We start from the raw sequence: 26,885 nt of genomic DNA, 5'->3' as shown, positions 1-26,885 counted from the left end.
GCTGGCTGACTGGCTGGCTCACTCCTGCCCAGCATCGAGACCGAACGCTATTTTGGCCGAGCACCGCACTCGTTTTCCCTAGGACGGAACGTTTCTTCGATCGGGGGGCGGAGGGGGGGGGGGGGGATTTCATCAGGGAGGTGGGAAGATATCCCTTCCCACCTCCCTGATTTCATGAAGCATTTTGGTCGGATATCTTTATGACAAACTGTTGCAAGCTACTGAAATCCTTGCATCTAATTGGCTGAGAGCAAATTTGTCCGACAACTTTGTCAAACAAAATGCTTCATGAAATGCCCCCAGATCATGTACAGAAGCAAATTTTGCACACGGCACTCTCAATTCCCGGCCGCGTCGTGCTTGCGAAACTCCCTATTGAATTTTTTTGAGGGGAGGCAAGAGAGATACATATCAAAGCTTAGGCCTTTGCGATCGAGGCAACAGCTCTCACAAGACAAGAGGAATACTTGCTGCTCGCTGTCTGTCTTCCATTTTGTTTTCTTTGTGGAAGTTGGCAGCCTATTTAGAGGTCGATGAGCATGGAGCGTGGTCGTTTGATTCTTCTCATCGTCGGTGTCACAGTTGTGACATCAGCCGTTATTGTTGCCATAGCTGTGCCCGTGTCCCTCAACAAGAGACAAACGAGCGAGATCGACAGAGCAAGGCAATACATGAGAGAAGTACCTCTCGTCGACGGGTGAGCTGAAAGAGTTTACACCAGTCATAACCGTTCTTTTAATTTCCTCTTTTTTTGGGGGGGGGGGGTAGGGTGGAAGGGAATGAGTAAGAGGTTTTAGAGATTATATTTGTGTCGCGAGGATTAGTTAAGTGCAATCATAATATTATTATTGACAAGAATTTTTAATTTCAGGTGTAAATTTCACAAAACAACTTTGGTCATGCAACTGATTGACAAATTGCCCTACATCGACGTAAATAAGCATTAAATTGATCAGTGTTTGGTAGTAGCCATGATAATAACACAAAAAAATCATGGGCATACATACTGTCAATCAGTTGCAATGAAGAATCCTCGACGTAAGAATTTCATGAATTTGAGTAACTTTGGCCATGAATGTTTATTTCATTTCAAATATCATAGGCCTAAATGCAGTATACACCTATCTAATTTTGTCGACCTCTGATTCCGTCCTTTGATAAAGAGAGAGTGCGATATGTTTCTGAGTACAGCTAAGTTAAAAAAAAAGTTTCCACTTCCCTGGTACCACCCTCTGCTAGCTGTCTCTCCCCCCCCCCCCCCTTCTCTGACCACTTGTCTACCTGATGGGATGGGGGGGGGGGTCTCCTTCTATTCTCTTTATTTCTGTACAGAGAAGCAATGGACAAAGAAATATAAGAATGAACAGCTAGATATAAGTCATGTCACTTTTCATCGGGCAGATTTGTCAGAAAACAGTCACACTCACCCAATAAGTTTCGAATTGAAGACAAAAAGAAATTTGTTTTTACATATGTTTGTCTATATGAGCATATACGTGTATGCGTGTTTGCCTTCTGTTGCCAAGACATGCTAACAGTTAGAAACGGCTTTTCAACGCCATAAGGTGAATAGCATATGTCTTTAGACTAAAATACAAAACAAAACTCACTTTAATGAATAGCAACACACCTGGTTAGAATTAACAGGGAAAACTGGCGAATTAACGAAACAAATAACTGTTGGGAAGTGTATCCCGCCAACCAATCAATAAAAAAGCATGGGGAAATTGATTCATGAAAGGAATATTCTTACTTGATAAATCACGTATTACAGGCAGCGCTCTAATGTCAGCTCTGCTATTAGTATGACAGTGTTATTCTCTGCTATTCTGTGCTTTGATAGCATCATTTTCTTACTTTGTAGCTCTCAAATGGGTATGGTTCAGGCCTAAAGTTATTTCTTGTACCTCCTATGGATGAATCATCTCCATGTATTCATCAAACACACCTGTAGTTCAGTCATTTTCTGACAAGTGTTGATCATTCATTTCATTCGCTAGACAGGTCCAATTAAACGCTATCATGTGATGCAACATGAGTAAAACTCGAAGGCCATGTTACAGGTACAGCTGTAGTTGAATCCGCCCACCTGTTTAGTTGCACGTTATCACTCAAATTCGATTACCCCCTTGACCCCCTCAACCTTAATAAGTATCAGTTCTCTCAAAGCCGACTCACGCATTCATTCTATACGTCTTATGTCATTATTTGTTCAGCCGATGGTTGTCGATTCTCCCTCATTTTGTATAACATGCATACTGTACAATAAAATCCATTGTGGGAAAACTTTGCTCCTGAATAGGATCCAGAATTAATGTAAACAGACATCACTGCCATATCATCTCTGAATAACAAATAATACACAACTTACAACTTACAGGTACTCTCCTCAGAAATTCAAAGTTTCGAAAGCACAATTCTGTACTTCACAACGCAATTCATAAATAGTCCGAAGGTCATGAACATTTCTTTTTCTGGAAGTCTCACAAATAATATTAAGAAGTTCGTGAGAGATGAATGTTTTGTATACCGGATAAACATATTTGCATTATCCCCATGCACGGTCTCCGTTGTGATGTTTAACATTTTGATTTGTGACATCATATACCTGATTGACAATATATTTCTCTTGCACATCCAAAAAAAAAACAACATGTTTGAAAGTGTATAATGTTGGAGAATCGAAAGCAGACCATTTTGAGTTTTCTCTTTCTTAATCAAACATCGAACTTTGTCCTTCTTTGTTACCAGGTAGAAAGATTTAATGAATATTTCATCAAATAATTCATTCAGTCAGGTATGGTAATTCATCTATATTTTTTCATCATTGTATTATTGAAACAATAGTGAATAAATTGAAACTGAATTTCACTAAAATTGATGTCCTGCTACAAGATGAGTGTCCTATTTCATTTTTGTACTCTACACCAGCTGTTGTTAGTCATGAAATTCTGCCAAGTAATCCAAGGCAAATGAAATGCAGGACACAGATAATTCACCAAACTCACGTTTCCAGTACCATTACTGGTGATACCAGACAGCAACGAGGCTTAAACAATATCAACAGTCTGAATGGTTATAGGCTCTTTAAGCTTCCTGTGAAGGTATATGATAACAGGTGAAAGACTCAACCGTGGATATACGCAACGACAAAAACGGTCGCACTTCCTATCGCCAACGCACAAAACAAAAACAAAAACAAACAAAAATGTAGGTCGTACCCGCGAGGAGGTTGCAGCTGGGCCAGACCCCCCCCCCCCCCATCCTTCTTTTCAATATGTCTCTTTTTAGGTCTACATGTCCAATACACATTGAAAAAGAAAGTGGAGAAAAGGACCATTACATTTATCTAACATCGTCAGCAAGCTTTTGTATAGACGATAATAATGTATATATATGATTATATATATACATGATTATATATATATATATATATATATATATATATGTGAATATAAGTGTGTGTGTGTATGTGTGTGTATGTGTGTGTGTGTATTTATTCATATTTTCATATACATGTATGTATATATATATACAGTCAAACCTGTCTATAGCGGCCACCCAAGGGATACGGAAAAAGTGGCCGTTATAGACAGGTGGCCGCTATAGACAGGTAATCCAACTTTGTGTGCATTGCCTACATGTACATGTATCATCGTTGTATATACATGTACATGTACGTGTGTACGTATGCACACGTGTGTATCATGCATAGAACAATGCCGGTGTTTATGAAATTGTTGCACAGTACACTAGATGTAGCATGTGCACAGTCATGAATTAGTGCATTATTGTGACTGAATAAGTGATGAATGCAACGGTGGCGATCACTGAATGTTGCCCAGAAATGACTGGCACGGCTAAAAAGCAGAAAAACACCCTGAATTATCAGCTCGGCTACGGCTCCATCGGGTTTTTAGCCGCTATAGACAGGTTAAAATCTACCGCGGGAAACAAAATTTGTGGCCGCTGGCCGCGTTAGACAGGTGGCCGCTATACACAGGGTCTTTAACATGGCTTTTCTGTCGGGGGGATTTTTCAGTGGCCGCTATAGACAGGTGGCCGCTAAACAGAGGTGACCGCTAAGGCAGGTTTGACTGTATATATATATATATATATATATATATGCATCACGGAAACCTTTGCAGGAGGAGTATCGACCTCTATGATTCCCTGTGTACATTGGGAACCGCATCCCTGGTACATTGCAGACGTGAACTATTAAAGTCAGGATAGGGTTGTGTCCAGGGGGTGTACTCAGCACACACTGTCAAAATATTCATTGCCGTCATAACGGAAAACAGAACAGCCAGCAATACGATATAGGCATGCTGTTGTAATTTGCATACTGTTGTACATTCTCCTTTGGATGTTCAAGAATGAACCAGCACTTTTTGACGATTACAATACAGTTAAAAGGGGAGTTCATCTAAAACATATATTTCATATGTGACTTCAGTGAGTGTAGAAATGTAAGAAACTCTTGAAGTTTGGACAAGACGGTAAAAATTTACATCTCTGCAGCTGCATTTATTTGAAATTTTGTCAAAACTTTGTGTCTTGGTAATCGCTTGATCATTTTATATGTCACAGTAGTACGAAGATGTAAACATGGTAAAGAAAAGTAACAGAGAATCCACTTTTTAAAAAAATCACACAGTTAGTCAACTTTATACTGACTTGTCATTCCTCTGCTTTCTGCAGGGGGCAGGTCAGGTGCTCTTTCAGAGTGCTAGAAAATTAAGAATCTGTGGAAACCTCTCCATTAGTCAAGTATACTTTGACATCAGAATTGTTGCAGATATTCTAGTATCCAGTGATGGACGGCATACGGATGCAAAAAAAAAAACAACAACAACAAACAAACAAAACAAAAGAAATGTTAAATTTTCATAGATTTGACTTTTTGAGAAAATCACCAAAGGAGGAGCTGAAATCCCAATGCGTCGACATGAGTGGCAGAATGAACAAAGGTAGAATAAAAGAAATATGAAAGATTAACTAAGACATTTGAAATTGTCAGAATCAAAAGGTGTAGATTAAAACTGATTGATTGCAGAATGAATCACATAACCTAACTGTACATGTCATCCAAAATACAAGATATTACCTTCAGCCGGCATTAGAAATGAAGGGAGTTAAATGTTGCAGATTTACAAGTGGCTACTTGATTCATCAAACTAACCAATAATTCCAGACTGCCTTTTATACATATTTATTTCCCAATCAATGTAATTGGGTAAAGGTCACTTATCTAATCGACTCATACTATTATCAGATGATCTTTTTATCAGTGCTCACACTCGTCACGAGGATTGCACTTGTCTTTATCTCTGTCATAAAACGTTGATTGTTCCTCATACATCATTAGCTCTCATTTAGAGCTATCTGGGTTGGTTCTTTAATCCTTAACTTAGAATACCATGTCTGTATATAGGATAACATTAGATAGTCCCCTTTGTTATAGACGTCCCAATGGGATACAACTGTGTTGATAATGACCCAGTGAAGTTAATTTGTGATTACAAGTTACAACATGACACGGCATCTTGATCACATGACTGGAACGTCACGAAAGATCAAGGAAACATTACGAAATAATCTCTTGTCTTTGTTCGATGAATTGCTCAATCAATCCTTTGGCTTTTTTAAGGGGAGGGGGAGGGGCGGTTGGACTACTGTTGTTTTACATAACAGCCGACATGGGTGTACGCCCACTCCGTTTTAATGTTGTAAACAATTGTATATCAAGAACCCTGCCTTCACGTCATCCTACACGTCATCATGAAAACGATTCTCACGAATACACATCTGCCAAATAAGAAAACTGAAGAGTTGAGCTCAAAATCACATGTGTGTGTGTGTGTGTGTGTGTGTGTGTGTGTGTGTGTGTGTCAAACATTTAAATGGTAAAGTTTTATTTGTATGTAGGGGAAGATAGCATTTATTCATTTATTTATTTATTTGCAGCCGCAATGTCAATCAAGCTTAAACAGCTGATTACATTGTAGTTTGCTAGTCCTTAAAATCTGTTATAATCATGCGGGAACCGTGGGCTATAATGGAGTCGGTGTTTGCTGCCGAGCTGTTATTCAGATAAAACAGACGCGAAATTGTGTTATTAGAATGATAAGATGCACTTAACTCCAATCCAATGAGCGAACCATTCTAACTGTCCTATATGACCTGCGATTAACAAGAATGATAGGGCTGCTGCAATTAATAGGAGGAAGCCGGGGTGATCATTTTGTTGACATAATAACACCCACTTCGGGGTCTCTATTAGTTTTCCAATAGTGTGATGATCTTGATGAGGTTCTCACGTTGTATTAGAGCGATGGACCAGTGATTTGTTTACCTACAGGAACACATGGAGAGCGTTTTCATCACAAAACGCAAATAACAGTTTTTATTAGTTGTGCAATACTGCTCAAAGACGTGTTTTAGTGACGTTAATTTTGCAATGTATGTGGATAATATGAACTGTTTAGTCAGGAAAATATACAAATAATATGATTTATTTATAATTCACGTCTTCAGACGATAGAACAAAATAAAATGCTCCTCGCAGAAGAATTTAATGTATTTGTGTCCTGACGAATAACAATAACAACAACAATGATAATAATAATAATAATAATATTAATAATAATAATATAATAGTTATCATTATTACAATGATAATGATGATAATCATCATCATACAATGATAATGATAATGATAAGCATCATCATCATCATCAGTGGATAGAAGAGGCGCTCTACCTGGATCCCCCACCCCACCCGCTGATCCCCTTCGACCAGGTAAAATACTAATTTAATTGATTTCCAGAGTAAATTTGAACTTTGAACTTGTGAGTGTTTCAGAGGCAGCGGCGAAAGAGGTTTCAAATCTCGGAGAATTGTGGGCGTCAAGAAATTAATAGGGTCTAATAATAAGGTCTTTTTTACCCAGGGTAGCCTCTTCAGTGTTGCCACTGCTCTACCAGAGGGCCCTGCCATTATTATTACCCTAGCGTTGCCAGGTACCCATTTATACACCTGGGTCGAGAGGGACATGGTGGGTAAAACATCTTGTCCAAGGACCGTAAGCGCTGGGCGGGATTCGAACTCGGGTCCTCCGATCAGGAGTCTGGAGTCTTATCCACTTTGCCACAGCGCCTCCAAGAACTTAGATGTGATTTTGCAAAATGTTTACTCAGGATGCAGTTAAAAACTCTGGTATCTTGATAACTCTTCATCGCATGGAGAAATATATTTTTTTGATGAAACAGACTGACTTATTTCAGTAATTTGATCATGTAGTGAAAGGCACCTCAAAAAACAAGAGCAAGATACAACAGCCACACAAACAGCTACTATGATATCTGAATGATTCATCTTTATTCATTATCACATCACTGGTTCGCTAATAAAGAATTTCTACAGGCACCATCATACGGAGGCCATAGGCACATTTCTTCCCGAATACATCGTACACGAAATGTGTTAATACAAGGGACTTCTACACGATTATCTTGGTAAATGTCAAGATCTGTCAAGGGTGTTCACAGCTTGCTGTGAATGGACAGACAGTCATAGTGACTAATTTCCAGGAGCGGTAGTGATTTTGAGATGACTGCACCTGTTCGCTTTTCTCAGCGTGTTAGAAACGGCTCGTAATGCCCACCTGCCTGTTCTGTCTCACAATGTTGCGAAAATATCCAAATTCATAACTCACAGCTCTTGCAGCACCAGATTCAAGACAGCAAACTTAGCAAACTTTGAATACGACAAAAAGAAAACCTTATTATTTAAGCTTAGATGAATAAGAAATGATTATCTTTTTTTTTTCTTACACTAGTTTCGGGCAAGTAAATATATGAAAAGTTAGATATCTGAAATTGGAATTTGATTGAGAAAAAAAGAAATTTGTTGTGGAGTTTTGATAGGAAATATATACATGCACTGTAAAAACATCGGTGTTAGATTTAACACCATGGGTGTTAAATTTAACACCGATCAAGTGTTAATAGAGGACCACACCCACAGGTGTAGAAAATGCACTGTGATGGTGTTGAAAAGTGTTCACCTGACACTTCGTGGTGTTAATTTGACACTGTCCCTGGTGATATTTTGACACTGTACTGGTGTTAATTAAAAAATGACACCACATGGTGTTGATTTGATATTTGTTGGTGTTAATATCAATGGTTTAACACCCGTCCAGCTTAAATAAGAGACCACACCAGCTGGTGTTACTGTGGTATAAATTTATTTTCACATTTTTTCAAAAATCTAGTATTTTAATGTAAAATTCTTGATCGTCTTGTTTAAATTAAAAATCAACAAGAAGTGCAGTTACTAAGAAACTCTTCAAAAAACTGTTTTATTTTTGGAAATGACACCCGGAGGTGTTAACTTAACACCATAAATGAGCACCGAAAATTTAACACCAGCTCGGTGTTCAGTATTTAACACCGGACTTTTTGCAGTGTATTATGTACAAAATTACAAAGTATATTGATCGATTAAATCGAAAATGTTTTATTTCATTCATATATAAACAATATATCTGTTAATTTATTTATTTCAATGACTTATTGGCGTGTTTTGATTATTAAACGAAATCATGAGATTACGTGATGAGTTTGTTTGTTTGTTCTGTGCGTCTTTTTTTCCCGCTCCTTGCCGGAACACATAGCCACAACGACTGGCCCTGGCAGCTGAAGCAGAAACAAGACAACGCTTTACAGACCATCGATTTGAACAGCGACCTCACCACTCTATGGAACATCAGTCATACCGATATTCCACGCCTGAAGGAAGGACTTGTTGGTGGTCAGGTAAAACTTCAGATAAAATGGTGACATACTACGATATTTGCTCCTGCGAAATGTGCTCCCGTGTTATTTTCTCAAAGGACTTAGGGTTAGGGTTCTGATAGGGTTTTAGTTACATGTAAGGATTAAGGTTAGGGTTATGTTTCTTGGTATATAATCTAAGTTTGGCTTCGCGTGCAGAATTTTCATGGGAGCAATAATATCGTCTCAGGAGCAAATGCCATGGAACCAATAAAATAACATCTGTATTTTGAAACACTCAGCCCACGTTTGTGTGTGTGTGACTTTTTATGCAGTTTCAATACAAGATGCATAAACAAAACAGAAAGTAAATATGAATACATTATTGTACCACTAAACATATAAAGTTGATATGACACCACATCCAATACTCCGAGTATTAGATTTAAACCACATAGTGTATCATAATATCTGCATAAATATTATGCTAGAGAATACAAAATCATTTGGGAAGTTCAGAGTTTGGTAGTCAGTGGTAGTGAAATAGTATTCCTGCGTGTTATTTTGAAATTCAGTATTCTGTTATAGAGATTCCTCGGCCCGCATACGCATTTTTTAAACTGTGATGTATTGCTTCCAGTCAGGAAAACCGCATTCATGGTCACTGTGTGGTAACCAGGTAATGTATAGGAAGTCAGGCCCGTAGCCAGGATTTTTCAAGGGGGGTGCGGTCACTAAAAAAACGGACCTTCGGTATCAATACCAATGATGACACACACACACACACACACACACACACACACAATTATATATATATATATATATATATATATATATATATATATATATTCTTTGGACGACCGAACTACAAAAGTTGTATAAGAATTTGCGCGCGAAGCGCGCCGCAAATTGTGAATTTTGACTGTTTTAATGACGTTTTAAAGTCTCGAGGAAATTTGTATTTTTGTCTGTCATCTAGGAAATAGTAAAAACTCATTTTGCCAGGAAGTTGCAAAGTTTAATTGTGTTCGAGACTCTGCGCGCGTAGCGCGCCGCAAAATTGAGAATAGTGATTTTCCTGGTGTTGTTTTAACTTTTATTTTTTCTATTGTATACCCGCGTTAACAGGCCTGATGCCAGGATTTTTAAAGGAAGGGGGGATTGCGTTAATTAACAAAACGGTCCTTTGATACTGTCCCGGGAGGGGTAGCGACAATTAAAAGGTGGAGACCATGCTCATACATGGACTTTCAAAATGGCCCCTAAACGAGTAATGATCATATGATTTTTTCGGGCCTTAAAAACAAGTATTCCTTAAATGTTTCCTGCACCCTAAAGAAGTACTTCATCATGACTGAACAATATACCATTTTCCCAAATTTCGGCCATTTTGATACCCTTTGATTATATACGCTCGTACATCACACTTTCCATCTAATCCGTGAGAAAAAACGACCCCTATTACGCGTTTTCTTTAGCGAGTATGGTCACGGTGTCCACCTTTACTGTGGCAGTTGGAGTTTTCCATCCCATCGGATGCTGTTTGGAAGATGAAACATTCACTTTACTATACAGTATATCAGCCGTTGGTATGCGAGTTTGTCAAAAACGAAAATAAATAAGAAAATTTTTAAAACAAAATGAATTGTAAATGTGAACCATTTATATTTTGCCTCCTTGTGGTAGGATATTTCCAGCATTTCCGAATTTTCAAATAATCATTTTAGATTTAATAATATTAAAGGTAGTAGATCCGATTCGCAAACATCTCCAATATCAGTCAAATGTCATATTAACCATCATGCTAAGAAGGTTTTCTTTGTGAAATTTGGAGGTCAGTGAAATTCAAAAATTAAACATCCGTTAGCCATTGAAAGAAGTTGAGTGCAAATTCAGACCTCAGGCTTAGTGCTCAGATGTTTTCCTATTTGATTTGATCTGTCTTACTGTGCACACTAAGATACATACTGGAATGGTAATTTCGTATTTATTAAACCATAGTTGCATATTTGGTTACTAGCTGTCTCTAGGCATTTTCGAATTTTGGCTGCAAAGAGATCCACTACCTTTAAGTTAGAAGAGAGATAAGTAAATAATGATAAAATAAACAAACAAAAAAGAATGAGTTTCTTTTGTAATACTATCTGACAAACTTTTTACTTTACCATTTTACTTCATAGCTCAGCACTTTCCATTCTCTCTCATACCCTCTTACCCATTACATTTAAATGAAATACAACTAAAATGAGTTTGCGTGCCTGCATAATACTCTTTGGAAATTATAAGTGATAATGTTCTTAGGTTTTGGCTCACTTTAAAATGAGAACCAATAGAACTGTAACAACATGAGAAAATGTATAAGTAGTAATCAACAGTACATTTCCGAATTTGGCCTGCAAAGAAATCCGCTACCTGTAAGTTAGAAAAGAGATTAGTAAATAATGATAAAATAAACAACAAAAAAGAATGAGTTTCTACCGCCGTATCCAGAACAGAGCCTGAAACGGTGCAGGCTCAAGAAATCGTTTGTACTATAATACGTCTTGAAGTACTGTGTGATACTGTTGACTCAGACTTCTACAAAGCTGTAAGTGAGAATTGTAATCCAATCCAACTCATTACCTGAGATATTTATGAAAATATATCAATAAAGAATGTAAATTAAATAACGATGCGTCACAATGCAGTCTATAACGCTCTCACAATGCTATCATACATAGGGGTTTTCACTGACTGTTTTTACTCCGGAGCTCTTGCAGTATTCAGGCTTTTGTAATACTATCTGACAAACTTTTTACTTTACCATTTTACTTCATAGCTCAGCACTTTCCATTCTCTCTCATACCCTCTTACCCATTACATTTAAATGAAATACAACTAAAATGAGTTTGCGTGCCTGCATAATACTCTTTGGAAATTATAAGTGAGAATGTTCTTAGGTTTTGGCTCACCTTAAAATGAGAACCAATAGAACTGTCACAACATGAGAAAATGTATAAGTAGTAATCAACAGTACATTTCCGAATTTGGCCTGCAAAGAAATCCGCTACCTGTAAGTTAGAAAAGAGATTAGTAAATAATGATAAAATAAACAACAAAAAAAGAATGAGTTTCTACGGCCGTATCCAGAACAGAGCCTGAAACTGTGCAGACTCAAGAAATCGTTTGTACTCATACGTCTTGAAGTACTGTGTGATACTGTTGACTCAGACTTCTACAAAGCTGTAAGTGAGAATTTTAACCCAATCCGGCTCATTACCTGTGTTTTTTATGAAAAATATGAATAAAGAATGTAAATTAAATAACGACGCGTCACAATGCAGTCTAACGCTCTCACAATGTTATCATACATAGGGTTTTTCCCTGACTGTTTTTACTCCGGAGCTCTTGCAATATTCAGGCTTTTGTAATACTATCTGACAAACTTTTTACTTTACCATTTTACTTCATAGCTCAGCACTTTCCATTCTCTCTCATACCCTCTTACCCATTACATTTAAATGAAAATACAACTAAATTGAGTTTGCGTGCCTGCATAATACTCTTTGGAAATTATAAGTGAGAATGTTCTTAGGTTTTGGCTCACTTCAAAATGAGAACCAATCGAACTGTCACAACATAAGAAAATGTATAACTAATAATCAACAATATATTGAGACAGGCAAGTAATCATCAAAAATAGAAAATGATGATTACACAGCAGGAGTTAGAGGGGAGCATTTGCCGGTCCTTTGAATGTGCACTTGTGCAGTGTGATCTTCGCTTAGTCTTTTTCTAGTCTTTAAGCATTGTTTGAAGTTCCAGTCTTCTGGGATGCTTTCTGGCGAACAATTTCACCACCTTCTCGTTATCAACGTCAAAGTTGTAATGGATATGCATGAGTGCCAAAGCAGACAGCCTGTCTTGTGTCATGCTGGCCCTCAGATAGGTGTGCAGTCTGCGTAAGGCACTGGCGCTTCTCTCGCATTCGCAGCTGGTTGTGGGGATGGGGCAGTATATTTTTAGCAATGTAAAAACATTTGGAAACATGTCTGCATCACACTGTTTTATTGTTTCCGCTGCAGTAGACGGACGTTCATTGGGGGGTTTTGTTTGGTACTTGTGCTTCCATCGGAACAACTCCTGCGGAAACACTTCCGCTGATGGCATAATGTGTGTGTAGGCGACAGAAATCGGGTTAAATCTACAGTAAAAATGATATAGTCTATGACCTTATCATTCCTTTACAACATTATTTCAGTTGATTACCTGTGTACAACACGTGTATATAAGCGCCCGATTGCAGACAGCAGGTGGCAAGGTGACCGTTGCAACTACTTACATTATTACCACCTCCGAAGGAAATGCACCAGTCCGACTATACAGCCATCATCGAAAAATGAGATGGAATGTGGAATGTATTTGGTCGTTTTTGCTCGCAAACTTAACAGTTATGTTGTCAATAAGGCTGCTACGTATCTAGATAATGTCTCACATACAACTGTATCTGGATATTGCGTTGAAAATGATATTTGGCGAGAAACAAAAGCTTGAAATCACAGGAATTCACACTGCTGACAACGGCAGACAGTGAAGGTCAACGGCTCAAATTTTCGTTGGTAGTCTCGTCACGTGATAGTTCTGTATGGATTGTACACGTTCCCTATGACAGCAATTGTGAATGGGTAGTCTAGTTTCACTGCAAATTTGCGTCAGGACTGCTCAACCAATGGACAAGATTCTTATGTCACAAAAATGGGCAGAACCTCTACTTTCTGAAACCGTGCGCCCCAAGTTTGTGCGATCTTCCGTTCTCAAGATATCCCGTCTGGAAGAATTGCAAGACGCAAAATATGCTCAAATTCGTCAAATTTGACTGTTCGCCATATACAATTCTACTCATAAGGTACTTTTCTGATCTAATTTGCGTCACTGGCTACTAATGTTACAATAAAGATATATACACATAAATAATCCCTAAAGTGTCCACTTTCAGAATCCGGGCGCCCCAAGTTTGCTTCTTAAACAGTTTAAAAGTTATGGCAGATTTTGTGGAAAATGCGTCGATTTTTGACCCGTTTTACGTGTTGTAGCGTTCGCGCGGAAGCGCGGTCTTCGCAGATGACCGAAAGTTTTCAATATGTAATAGCTCGCACAAATTGATACATAACATTTGTGTTTGTGTGCATGGGGACGATCCGATGGTTCATACAACAAAAGGGTTTCGTACAATTATTTTTAACATTGTTTAAACGTACTCTTCCACATTTACGTAGCATATAATGTGTCTTTATATTTATTTGGATTGTTATCTTGAGAATTGCTAAAAAACCGTTATTATGAAAAAGTGGACCTTTCAGAATTTGGGGGGTGCGTACGCACCCGACGCACCCCCCTGGCAACGGGCCTGGAAGTCCGCTGTCTGTAGCACGACTACTTGCAAAATGTCAAAATGTGTAAAAATGCGTTCCTTGAGACACATCTGTAACATAAATATTTATATCTCCTTGGTGTCTGTTTGGATGGGATGTTTTACATAAAATATGTTTCCTATGTGTCATGAGGTCACTCTGAACCTTTACCCTCCCCCTGTGGGGTAGAAATGGTCCATCTGCAGTTTGTTGTTGTTTTAAAAAGAAAAAGAAAAGAAGAATAAAAAATGGGACCCTATTAGAAATAATTTGCCACAGACAATACTGACATAGACTTTAGCATAATAAGTGCAGTTTGTCCCTCGATCTTTAGTTTACCAGACAAATCCTAGATGATGATACGAATGGAAAATGTGTGGTTTAATTTACCCATGGTTGCCTCTTTACTGTTAAAACTGTTCCTACAGAGGGCATTGCAATAAGGATTAATATTATGCCGACATTTTTTTGTTGTTGTTGCAAAGTCCTTGATGTTGGCACAGGCAGAATTCGAACTTTAGCATAATGATGATAACAAAGTTTGAGCTGCTTAGACAAATCGCTTGATTTGATCTAAAAAGCAAAAACAAAACAAACCACACACACACACACACACACAGACACACACACACACCAACACCACCACCAACAACAACAACTGCAACTGCAAACTGCAACAACTACTACAAACAGGTCTTTAAGAAAAGATCCTTACACACTATCTAGGGTATCTAAAGGAAAGGAGAATGACGTCACTGTTTGCTTGTTGTTGTTGTTGTTGTTTTTTCAATTCTAGTTTTGGGCGGCCTACACGAGTTGCGACTCCCAGTACAATGACGCCGTGAAGCATATCTTGGATCAGATTGACGTCATCAAGCGAATGGTCCAGATGTATCCGGAGGACTTCGACTTCGTCACCACGGCCCAAGGTGAGAACGACGATGGCGAAACCAATGTTGGATATATTTTCCCTTATTACCTGGTCGATCTGATATAATCAAAATGTGGCTGAATGAAAGTTAGCACCTTCTTCTATGCATGCAGCAATGTTAGAATGATTATAAAATCATTTGGTTAAGCGCAGAAACTATATCTATAAAGTTCGACTCCGCTGCAAGAGCTCCGAATGGTATATTTGTGCTGCACTGCACTATATGATTCAAATAATTAACAATTAAAGATATTAAATCCATTAATATCAATCTTCTGTACTTATTGGCTAACATAATTGATCAAAAAGGAAAAAAAATTAGTCAGATATAATAAAACAATCTTTAAAAAAATGAGTGTGCATGGCTAAAATAAAGATGTAAGAGACCTTGCAATTCATGAAACAGTGTGATCATTATTCATTATTAGATATTAAGCAGTTGTGTGGTTAGAACAAAATAATGTAGACTAAAGTAAGCATCATAACAAGAACTTGATTTTTGTAATTCTGAACGGTCATAAACGAATTTCTTTATGACTGCAGTAAACTTTTTCTACCATGATTTACTTCATACTTGTTATTGTCACATCGTGCAAACTCCTATAAATTTCATTAAAAATGTATTCCACCTGTCACGCACTGCCTTTTTTGAATAGCAATGCATCCTACTGACTTTTTGAAAATGTACACTTGGACTATCATCTAATATGAAAAGGCGAAATAATGAAAGTAAAAAAGAATGAATGAATGAATGATAAAAGGAGCAGGGATATTTCCACATCAAGGTAAAGTATCTTCGTCACATCTTGCAGTCCTTCACAATTTTGCGTTTGCTCAGTGTAGATGAGCTTTCCCCGTCGCTCTGATCTGGGCCTTTGCTGTTCTCTTGTCGTCCAACTGCTTCTTTTTTCCCCCTTGTATCATGGCAGGTATCGTGGATTCCCACGCCAACAGAAAGGTCGCATCCCTCATTGGCGTAGAGGGCGGCCACAACATCGACAGCAATATGGCGGTACTGCGCATGCTCTACGAATTGGGTGTTAGATACATGACAGTCACGCACAGCTGTAACACCCCATGGTAACAGCTCTAGCTTAATCAAAGTTCCACACCTGCTATAATGACCAACTTTCTAAAGCACATGCAAGTTGACATTTTTATAGCAAATGCCACCAGAACAATCAATGCGTGTCAAATTATACCGGAAGCAGTAGTTTATGGAAGCATCTCATTATAAAGAAATAGTTTATTGTATACTAATTAGCATTCTGCATCGACCTGTAAAAAAAAAAAAATAGAATTGTTTGGTGACGCATGAAAAGGAACATTTTTTATTTCTTTATTGATGATTTCATAAACCAACCCTGAGTTCACTGAATGTACACAGCAGACGCAATTTTTAAGTGATCAATTTCAAAAACCCTAGACCTAATAGCTTTTATCGCTGAAACAACATTTTTATGCCTCCGACCGAAGGGTGCCGGATCGAGGCAATATGTTTTCGGGTTGTCCGTACATCCGTCCCCTTTTGCTTACGCGTTAACTTGAGTATTATTCAGTGGAATTTTACCAAACTTGGTCCAATTGTATACTTAAAAGTATAATGGGGCTATTACTTGATTATTAATAGTTTTCGAGTAAAATCGGCCAGAGGTCGAAGGTCAAGGTCAAATCCTGAAATTTGTCCGTGTTTACGCGATAACTCAAGACTGGATGAGGCAAATTTCACCAAACTTTGTCAAAGGATGACACAATGGGGCAATTAACTAAGTAGCGGTTTTTGAGTGAAATCGGCAAGAAGTTAAAGGTCAAATGGTCAAGGTCAGATGCTCAAAATTTCACCCATATCTATGCAATTCTTGAAACTTAATGTATACATGTACTACCAAATAAAGATTCTCCAGAGGGGGATTCAGGTCATGAGGGCAAAGGTCAAAAGGTCAAAGGTCAGGTGAAAATGTTAACATTTCACTTTTTTCTCCATATCTCGCAAATGGTTCAAGGTATCTTCATGGTACATCTTCATGATAACTTGGTACATATGCATGTATTGCCTGACAGGGATTATCTAGGGAATTTAGGGGTCATGGGTCGAAGGTCAGGGGTCAAAGGCAAGGTAAAACTCCTCAAAATTTCACTATTTCCCTCATATGTATGCAATGCTTGCAGGATCTTTCTTGAAACTTAATGAATACATGTATTACCTAATGGAGATTCTCTGGGAAATTTCCTGCCAAAAGAGCAAAGGTCAAAAGGTCATTGCTCAAGTAAAAATGCTTTATTTCACTTTTCCTCCATATCTTGAAAGTAACTCATAGTATCGTGAAACTTATGCATGTTATACCTGGCAGTGATTCTCTTGGAAATGATAGGGTCATATGGTCAAATGCAGAGAAAAATTCTGTTTAATACTGAAAGTACACTTTTTCTTCATACCTTGAAAATTACTCAATGCATAAACTTATAAAAGGGTCAAAAGTCACGTAAAATCCACAAATTCCCAAATACATGTATCTGCACTCTTAGACAATATAGCAAACCTATGGTGTAGTTCAATGAAAGAGAACATTCAACACATTTGTGACAAACCTGTCATTTCAATATTTTGCCAGTTACGTGAAACTGTCATCACACATTGTCAATACGTGAAACTGTCATCACACATTGTCAAGACATTGTACTACAGTACACTACATACTAGCAGGACCATGCATTATGGCGAAGGCATACCAGTCATCATAATAGCGATGCATTTCTAGTCTATCTCGTTTGATGAAGTTGTCTTTCTATCATAGGGTTTTCGGTTTGGGCTATGTTGTCAAACTTCAAATTACATATCTCACAGAGAGTTTAGCAAAGGAATATACTTCATGATGCTTATATTTCTTTAAGTGTTTTATTTTTTGTTCCTGAAATACTTTCCATGCATTTGATAACTGCGTATGCGTATTTTACGCGGTTGTAATTACACAGTTCGTTACTCCGAAGGTTAGATAATCCGAAAATGATATAAGGTTTGTTATTTCGAAGGTTTGTACATCCGAAAATGAAATTAAGGTTAGTAATACCGAAGGTTTCATAGTTCACACCTTCTTCTTATTTTGGCTTAACAAACCTAATCATATTTGAATATTTTATGCATATTTTTACTCAACTCTTGGACATTCATATTCCAAAACGAAGAGAAAAGTCATCCAACTATAAAAAAAGTACCCAGGTAACCTTGGATTTCTAAATCACTTTTGCGTTCAATAAATAGAAAGAATAATTTATATTACAAATTTAAAATGAAACCTACTGAGCAATCAAAACTAAAATATACCAGTTATAAAAATACTTTGACGAAAATTATACGTATTGAAAAGAACAAATATTATACAAAGCAGTTACAATCTTATAAGCATGATATGCAAAATACATGGAAAATTTTAAAGCAAGCTATGAATATATCAAATAACACGTCGAATATTACTAAAATTAGATTTGATGATGAAATTTATGAAGATTCTCATCATATTTGTAATATTTTGAATAATCATCTTTCTTCCATTGGGGAAAATCTTGCAAGCAAAATTCCTTCTTCAAAAAAACATTTTCCGAGTTTCTAGGTCCACCAAATTCAAACTCAATGTTTCTTAATCCAGTCAGGAGATAATCAATATTGTTTCTGATTTTCGTTCCAAAAAAAGTGCTGGACACGATGACATCAGTAATTTTCTGCTGAAGGGGGTAATATCTTCAATTGCGGATCCTTTAGCTCACATATTTAATATATCCCTTTTTTATGGTATTGTCCCTGAAAGTATGAAAATAGCAAAAGTCATCCCTTTGTTTAAAAAAGGTGACAAATTAGATGTTAAATAATTATAGACCAAATTCTTTGTTATGTACATTGTCCAAAATTCTTGAAAAAATTGTTTGCAAAAGAACTATTACTTTTTTGAAATTCAATAATATACTCTCAAATTCTCAGTTTGGTTTTAGGGGAAAAACATAGCACCACACATGCATTATTGAGTTTTGTAGAAAAAGTGGCACATGCTATCGACAAATCTTCACATCGCATAGGTTTGTTCCTGGACTTCTCCAAGGCCTTCGATACCATTAATCATGATATTTTACTTAATAAATTACACCATTACGGAGTCCGTGGGAAGGCCTTGGAGTGGTTCAGGAGCTACCTCATGAACAGGAAGCAATATGTCTCTTTAAATGGTTGTAATTCACAAATGTCAAATGTTAAATGTGGGGTCCCACAGGGAAGTTTATTAGGTCCGCTTCTGTTTCTTATTTACATAAATGATTTCTGTAGATCATCAGATATTCTTTCTTTCATTCTCTTTGCGGATGATTCAAATTTATTTTTTTCGCATAATAATCCTTTTACCCTTGTAAATACATTAAATTCTTAATTAGAAAAAGTTGCTCAATGGATAAAAGCTAATAAATTGTCTCTTAATCTTCAAAAAAGCAATCTTATGCTTTTTAGCAACTCCATAGAGGCACTACCTGTTGATATTATCTTTGATGGCACACCACTGGAAAATGTTTCTTATGTCAAATTTCTGGGAATAACAGTTGATAATAAGCTTTCATGGAAATTTCATATTGATAGTATATGTAAGATTATTTCACGTAATATTGGTATAATCAACAAGATTAAATTTTGTCTTCCTTTGTCGTCCCTGCTTACATTATATTCATCCCTCATATTGCCTTATTTAAATTATGGTATTCTTGTATGGGGAAATACATATCAAACACTTTTGGATAAATTACTTCTGCTACAAAAGAAGTCACTGCGTATTATATGTCACACCGCATTTTTGTCTCATACTGATCCGTTATTTTTTGAAAATCAAATATTCAAAATTAAAGATTTGTATTTGTTTGATTTAGGACAATTTAAGTATAATCATAATAAAAATAATCTTCCATATATATTTGAAACAATGTTTTCAAAAAATCAATCCGTTCATAATTATCCTACAAGGCAATCCAATGAATTTCATTTGCCATTTTTTAGGACTTTGCTGGCTCAGCACACCTTCATCTACGAGGGGCCAAAGTATTGGAACTCACTTCCCAACGACATAGTAACAGCACAAACTTTGAATTATTTTAAGAACAAATTAAAATGATTTCTATTGAAATCTTATGATATACAACCAAATTAGGTTCGGTTTTATTGTCTCAATCAAGTCATCTTTTTACAAGCATTAAGATATCATACAGAAATCATCTTTTTAAGAAAATAATCTGTCAAACATAAGTTTTCCTCAGATATTACTTTTATTGTACCAGACAACAGTGAGTCTATTCTCTTTCTCTTTTTTATATCCGTTCGTACGCATTCATACCGGTATATGCACCCAGTCCTTCGCAATATCAACCCAGGGAGCGTTTTATCATTGCACTTACATCATGAAGTCCAGTGTGCTTGTGTCCACGATGGCGTGTATTGTACCATAGTCTCATTTTCCCCTTTTTTCTTCTTTTTCCTTGTTTTCTTTCTTTTTTCCCTTCCTAAGGTAATTTTATGTCAGTTGACATTGGTTTCTTAGATTTTGTATATGTATTTTCCGAGGGTCCCATACCCTACCAGCTTTGCTTTTTAGTGGGACCCTCCATTTTCATTCTAATCTTTATATTATGTATATGTATATACCTTAGAAAGGAATTTCTGTTGTTACTCGTGACCACGTGTACGTTTTCTTTGAATTTGTTACAAATATGTTCTGTAAATGTATTGTATATGATTTTCCCTGTTTATTCAATGGAAATGGAAATAAAGTTTGAAAGTTGAAAGTTGAAAGTTGAAAGTTGATATTAATTTTCGGGTTAACGGCGAACCTTCAGAATAACGATCCTTCGAAAAAGCTCAACAAAGGTTCGGATTAACGAAACTTATTTCATTTTCTGATTAAAGAACATAGCATAGAGAATTTGTGTTTAGTGGAATAAGGGGGGGGGGTGGCGTATTCGTGGTTAGGTCAAGAGGTTAATGTTCCCCTTCTCCCTTCCGAAGTTTGATAGCTGACTTGATAAGGAGAGGACTTTTGAAAAGTCTACCAGTACTGGCTATACAAATCATGCTTCATGTTTTGCGTTCTATCATGAACATATATAAGTCCTAAATACGTATAAACATGTGCGTCAGTGTCTATTCATACCAATATGCAATTTCAGGGCAGATAACTGGAAGAAAACTGATGAGGAGCCTGCGGAATTTGATGGTCTCACAGACTGGGGCAAGGTAGGACAACGTCTACTCAATCTTCAAATTGATTGAACTTGATAAAGCAACATGAAAAACATAACAGCAAGCGTTTGAACAAATAAGAGTAAAAATTATAGAGTTACTGGTTCTAAACTTTCATTTTCCCGGAACATGAATTCCCTTAGAGCTACATAAAGTAGACAAATAACAATAGGAGATGATGTCATTCGTCGCGCAACAGTTTGTACTAGTTCTAAGAAAAAAAAGATGATATCACTGTGGTTTTAAGGTTGCTTCAGATGTTAACTTTCTTGTGAGATAATGAAAAACCTCTTATGAAATATCAAAGATCGTATAATTCTATGGGAAATCAAAGTTTATTTGAATACTCAGTGGACCACATTTGTGGTCGACAGTTAAGCATCCGCAACTATACTGTCCTTGTGCAAATCATCTGAAACTTCAGAATCTCGTAACTTTCTTGAGACTTTCTCTTCTAAAGAAAATTTCACTAGTTGTTTGATTTGTCTATTTCTATGGGGGGGGGGTCTATTTATCCAAGATGACACCTAGCAAATGCAGATACGTTAGTTAAAAGGATATCGAAAACAGTTTAAAAAATCTCTAGATTGTCTCTTAAGGCAAAGAAGAAAACCTTGTGTAACAATATGTTTTTGAGGGCCATAAGGAAAGCAGCTTACTCCATCCAGGAAGGTGGAAAGACATTCTCTTCCGCCTTCCTGCTCAAATATGTTGATAGCTATAATATAATGCTGGCACAGCTGATAGTATATATTGAACAAAATATCAATCTGTGCCGATTGTGATATGTAACCATAATGTGGTTGTTTCATAATGAGAAAGTGTCAGCATCCTCATGACATTAAATACTTCTCGCGTCAATTAATAACTTCTGGTTTGTTTAATGAGGTCAATCTAGAAATGGAGATCACGTGTTGAATATCTCACGCAATAAGTCTCTATCTCAACGTGTTTGTATACAACCTGAAAGGACATATATAGACAGTATATTACTGTTCATATCTCTGCAGGATGTGATTCGTGAAATGAATCGACTGGGCATGCTCATTGACCTTTCACACGTGTCTGAAGCGACCATGATGGACGTCCTGGACGTCACTTCGGCCCCCGTCATGTTCAGCCACACCTCAGCTTTTGCGCTCTGCAACCACTACCGAAACGCTCCCGACTACATCCTCGAGAGAGTGGTAAGATTACGGTTATACGCCTGATTCTTTATTACAATGAAAAAAACTAGAATATCGATGAAATGATAAATTCCATGATAAATATTCTTGAGAGGGTGGAATTATTTAACTTGCATTAAAGGGATGATATATAGTATTGGTTGGTGTGAGAATTAAGCTTTTAACTTTATGCAAGATATTTATAAACTGCTTTATGAAATGCATAAAGGCATACGATTCTAGGAGGAATTCAATGTTTATTTGATGAAAATCGGTTTTAAAATGGCTGAGATATCAAAAAAAGTAAAATAAAGCGATCCTAATGAAAGGTGAGTCCCACCTTTTATTACGATTGCTTTGATTTGGATATCTCAGCCATTTCAATCCAATTTTCATCAAATAAACTTTGAATTCGGCTTAGAATGTTATGCGCTTTCATAATTCATAAGAGATTTCGCATTATTATCTAAAAAAATCACCATCAAAAAACGTTAGATACCTGAAGCCCCATGCAACCGAAACTGTACTATCCCTTTAACAGCGATAGGCCTATTAAAAATTAGATTTAATCGACTCAAAAGAAGATGTGCGATATGAACCGATGAACTCGTGTGCTCGGAGAAACTATTAATTACTGAACTCATCGGATGTAAAATGCAAGGAGGAAAACTACTACAAAGAGAGAAGGATAAAGACTGCTGGATTATCAGAAAAGGGGAAATTGATAAAGTGACGAAGAAATAGGAAGAGAAAAAGAAGCAGAAAAAGGCAACAGAAGAAGAAGAAGGAACAGGAGGATAAATTTGAGAAAAGGAGGGCACTTCCAACTAGATGGCAAAAGCAAAGTCAACATTCATCACAGTTTCCGATTTCGCTCTCAGAATAGTGTTTCTGTTTTTGTTGTCTTTTTTTTGTCTTACTCGAAACTACACCTACATGGTAATGTTCCTGTGTACAAACCTGCTTCATGTGAACTGCTGTGGGGTTTCTTGTGCGTTGTTATTGCTGTTGTGTTTGTATTCCTCAAAGAACATAATAATTATAATGGTAATCATCTTTCTTTCATCATTTCGCAGAAAGAAAATGGTGGCGTTGTGATGGTGAACTTTTACACTTTGTACATCAACTGTCCTCCTGGGAATATTTCGGCGGACACGAGCGAGGCAACTCTGGATCAGATCGCTAGTCAGTTACTCTCGGTGAAAACAACCTGGTCTATAAATACAAAATATCATTAGTATATAAGTTATCTCTCTGCACTGCAGCGACGATGATTGACTATAACATGCTCTAACTTCTCTGCAAATTCATTTTGTTGTTGTTATCGTTGTTGTTGTTGTTGTTGTTGTTGTTGTACATACATCTCCGGTCGAGTGTTGATATTGTATTTGTATAATATGAAGAGCTTAAAGAGAAGAGAGAATTGGCAATTTCTCTGTTTTATATTGTTTTGCATTGTTTTGGTTTTGGTTTTGGTTTTTTGTTTGTTTTTTGCTGTTCTGTACAATATTATTTCTGATGTGTTAGATATATAAAGACAAAAAACAAATAAACAAACAATGTACCTAGAGAGCTCATGAGTTTTTAAGTTGATAGGGGAGAAACAAAAATAATCTTCTTGCAAACGTTGTCTCTTGTGAACTCTGATTAGCAAGATTTAGATCTAGAATTTGATTTATATCGAACGCTAAGAGGACGCTAATGGGTGGGGGTGGAGGAGATGGTGTTCTGCATAATATGCGCGACACATCTGTGTTTTATTGCCCAACCCATGAGTAGGAGGTAGCGTCGCCTCTTAGCGTTCGCGTCGCAGATCTAAAGCTTGCCACAGTTGGTGGCGCAGCATGGAATCCTTCCAATGAAATTTCCTCTTCAGTTGTTTTTGATTTTTGATTTTTTGTGTTGTGCTGTTTTTCTGTCCAGATCACATGGATCACATCAAGGACGTTTGTGGATGGGAGTGTGTGGGTATTGGAAGCGACTACGATGGTGTCGATACGTAAGTTATTCCTTATATCCGCAGAGACTCCAACCCGAAGCACCTTCTGATCTGGAGATTCTCCCGCCTGAAACCCCTAGCAAACGGGAGACTCCAAGTTTATGTGTGCGAAACGCGAAGTTCCTAGGGTTATAAATGCTCTCTGGTGCTATCTAAGGCTTATTTTTGCAACATACGATAGCAATAAGTAAGAAATCCTTTCCGACAGGAGACATTGAGCCAGGGCAGGAGAAATTAAATCTCAAACGGGAAAACGGGAGATTTTGCAAAAATGGGTTTTCGGCGGGAGATCTCCCGTCGAAAACGGGAGAGTTGGAGTCTCTGTATCCGTTTCTTTCTTACTCCCATCTTTCCCTCTCCCATTCTCTCATTTTTTTTTCATTCATGATTTTTCTTTTTTATATGTATGTATGTATGTTTGTATGTATGTATATACATATATGTATATATATATATATATATACATGTATACATATATATATATATATATATATATACATATATATATATACATGTATACATATATATATATATATATATATATATATTTATTTATTTATACACATATACATCGCACCCTGTTCACCTTATTTTATATCGTTTTGACTCTTTCATATCACTTATGCAAACACGCATGAAATTATATAATACGATGTATTTGAACACAGTGCGATGAAAGGCATATATGAAGACTTCTGTCTTTCAATCGAAGGTCCCGTGTTCTTGGTCGAGATGTCCTTTTTACCCACGGTGTCCCTCCCAACCCGATTGTCCAAAAAAAGAAAAAAGAAAAAAGGGATGAATACATTATGCATGGCATTACTGGGGTGATAATAACGGCATACAGGGCCCTCTGAAAGAGCAATAGTAACACTGAAGAGGCTATGCTCATGGTGAAAAGAAGATACCTGAGGTATGCGATAAATATTATTTGCATTTGATAGCCATGATAGCAGAGAATGTTTTCCAACCAGCAGCAATCAGTTGGTTTGATGTGGAAACTAGCGCGGTGCTGTCGCAATGATGACGTGTTTTCTTTGTTTTCTTTGTCGCCCCATAGGACAGGAAACGGGAACATAACAGTTACTGTCCGCAGTAAAGTGAAATAACACGATATGAAAGACAATATTGTCCGGCAAAGATCCGCATGATGCATGGATTATGTGCACAGCAAAAACCACATTCGGTAAATGAATTTTATCATGTATCTTGTTATGCATCTGTTTTAGGTTATGAGTAAGCAACTACAATGCATATTAACTTGGAATAATGTTCTGGTCAGTCCTCTTTCCTTTATTTTCTTTTCTTTTTACGCGTTGTCTTGGTAACGCAGAGTCCCGACGGGTCTTGAAGACGTGTCCAAGTTCCCGGATCTTATCGCCGAGCTGATCAGACGAGATTGGACGGAGACCGAGGTGAAGGGCGCCATCGGAAATAACCTACTGAGAGTCTTCAGAGATGTGGAAGCGGTTAGTCTTCGCTCAAAAACCTATTTATCTTATTTTTCTCCTTTACGTTCTTCTGCAGCTCAGTCATCATATTTGTGGTTTTTTTTTTATTCATCGCCTCCTATTAACGCAAGAAAAAAAAAATACATGCTACAAGATTGGACAAGATAGCCCTTATATTTCGATCTTCTAAGAGAAAACAGCACATTGATTATACAGGGCCCGATTATACAGTAAGTGTAGGTAGGGCAAAAATGTGTAGAGAAGGCGTTTATGAATTTCACATCGATTTTTTTTTAAAGAGAGTGCATTATTAAATTTTCTGCACATAACCAATCCAAACAGGGTCCTTAAGTGGTCTCCATAATCCACGTTGTCAATGACGAAAGGTATTCCAATTTCGTCTTCATGGACATAATGTTTTCTTTCTCATGTGCCTATTATGTGCAGGAGAAATCTCTTATTTCTACGAGTAATTATAGCAACTTATCCCCCGGATAAACGTGACGGTGAATATGATCTTAACAGACAGTCAGACAGTCAAGACGGTAAATAATTCTTGCATCTATTAATTGTATAATCCTTCTTCCTAGTTGGTAAAGTAGATCCCTAATGTGTTCTTGTGTCCCGTTTCCGCAGGAGAGAGATAGGCTACATGAGTCAGTACTGCCTTACGAAAACTCCATGCCTCGAAACAGCGGTGGTGAAGCGACGAATCAGTGCCGCACCTACGTCTACGATCCTCCGTCTGTATAAAGCTAGAGACGGATTGATTATCATCATGGACATTGAATTCAGTGATTTCGAATCAGTGCCACACTTACGTCTACGACCCTCCATCTGCTTAAAGCTAGAAACCGGACATCAAATTCGGTGATAGGTCGTCAGAACCCGGTCTTTGTTTGT

At 37.2% G+C, this 26,885-nt stretch overlaps 1 protein-coding gene across 1 annotated transcript; it reads left to right on the top strand.

Moving 5' to 3' along the window:
• The first annotated feature begins 533 nt into the window (after nt 1–533).
• Nucleotides 534–26,735, top strand: LOC139744916 (dipeptidase 1-like). Its single transcript, XM_071655332.1, has 10 exons — nt 534–697; nt 8,684–8,825; nt 14,970–15,102; nt 16,034–16,184; nt 21,294–21,360; nt 22,377–22,553; nt 23,609–23,717; nt 24,456–24,531; nt 25,865–26,000; nt 26,619–26,735. Exons 1-10 carry the CDS (start codon nt 534–536, stop codon nt 26,733–26,735), a joined length of 1,272 nt encoding a protein of 423 aa, XP_071511433.1.
• The last annotated feature ends 150 nt before the right edge of the window (nt 26,736–26,885 follow it).

Source organism: Diadema antillarum, unplaced genomic scaffold, assembly GCF_040938485.1.
Source record: "Diadema antillarum isolate AM-2024a unplaced genomic scaffold, OU_Dant_1.0 seq00001221_RagTag, whole genome shotgun sequence".
Lineage (NCBI taxonomy): Eukaryota > Metazoa > Echinodermata > Echinoidea > Diadematoida > Diadematidae > Diadema > Diadema antillarum.
This window is presented reverse-complemented; position numbering and strand designations above follow the sequence as displayed.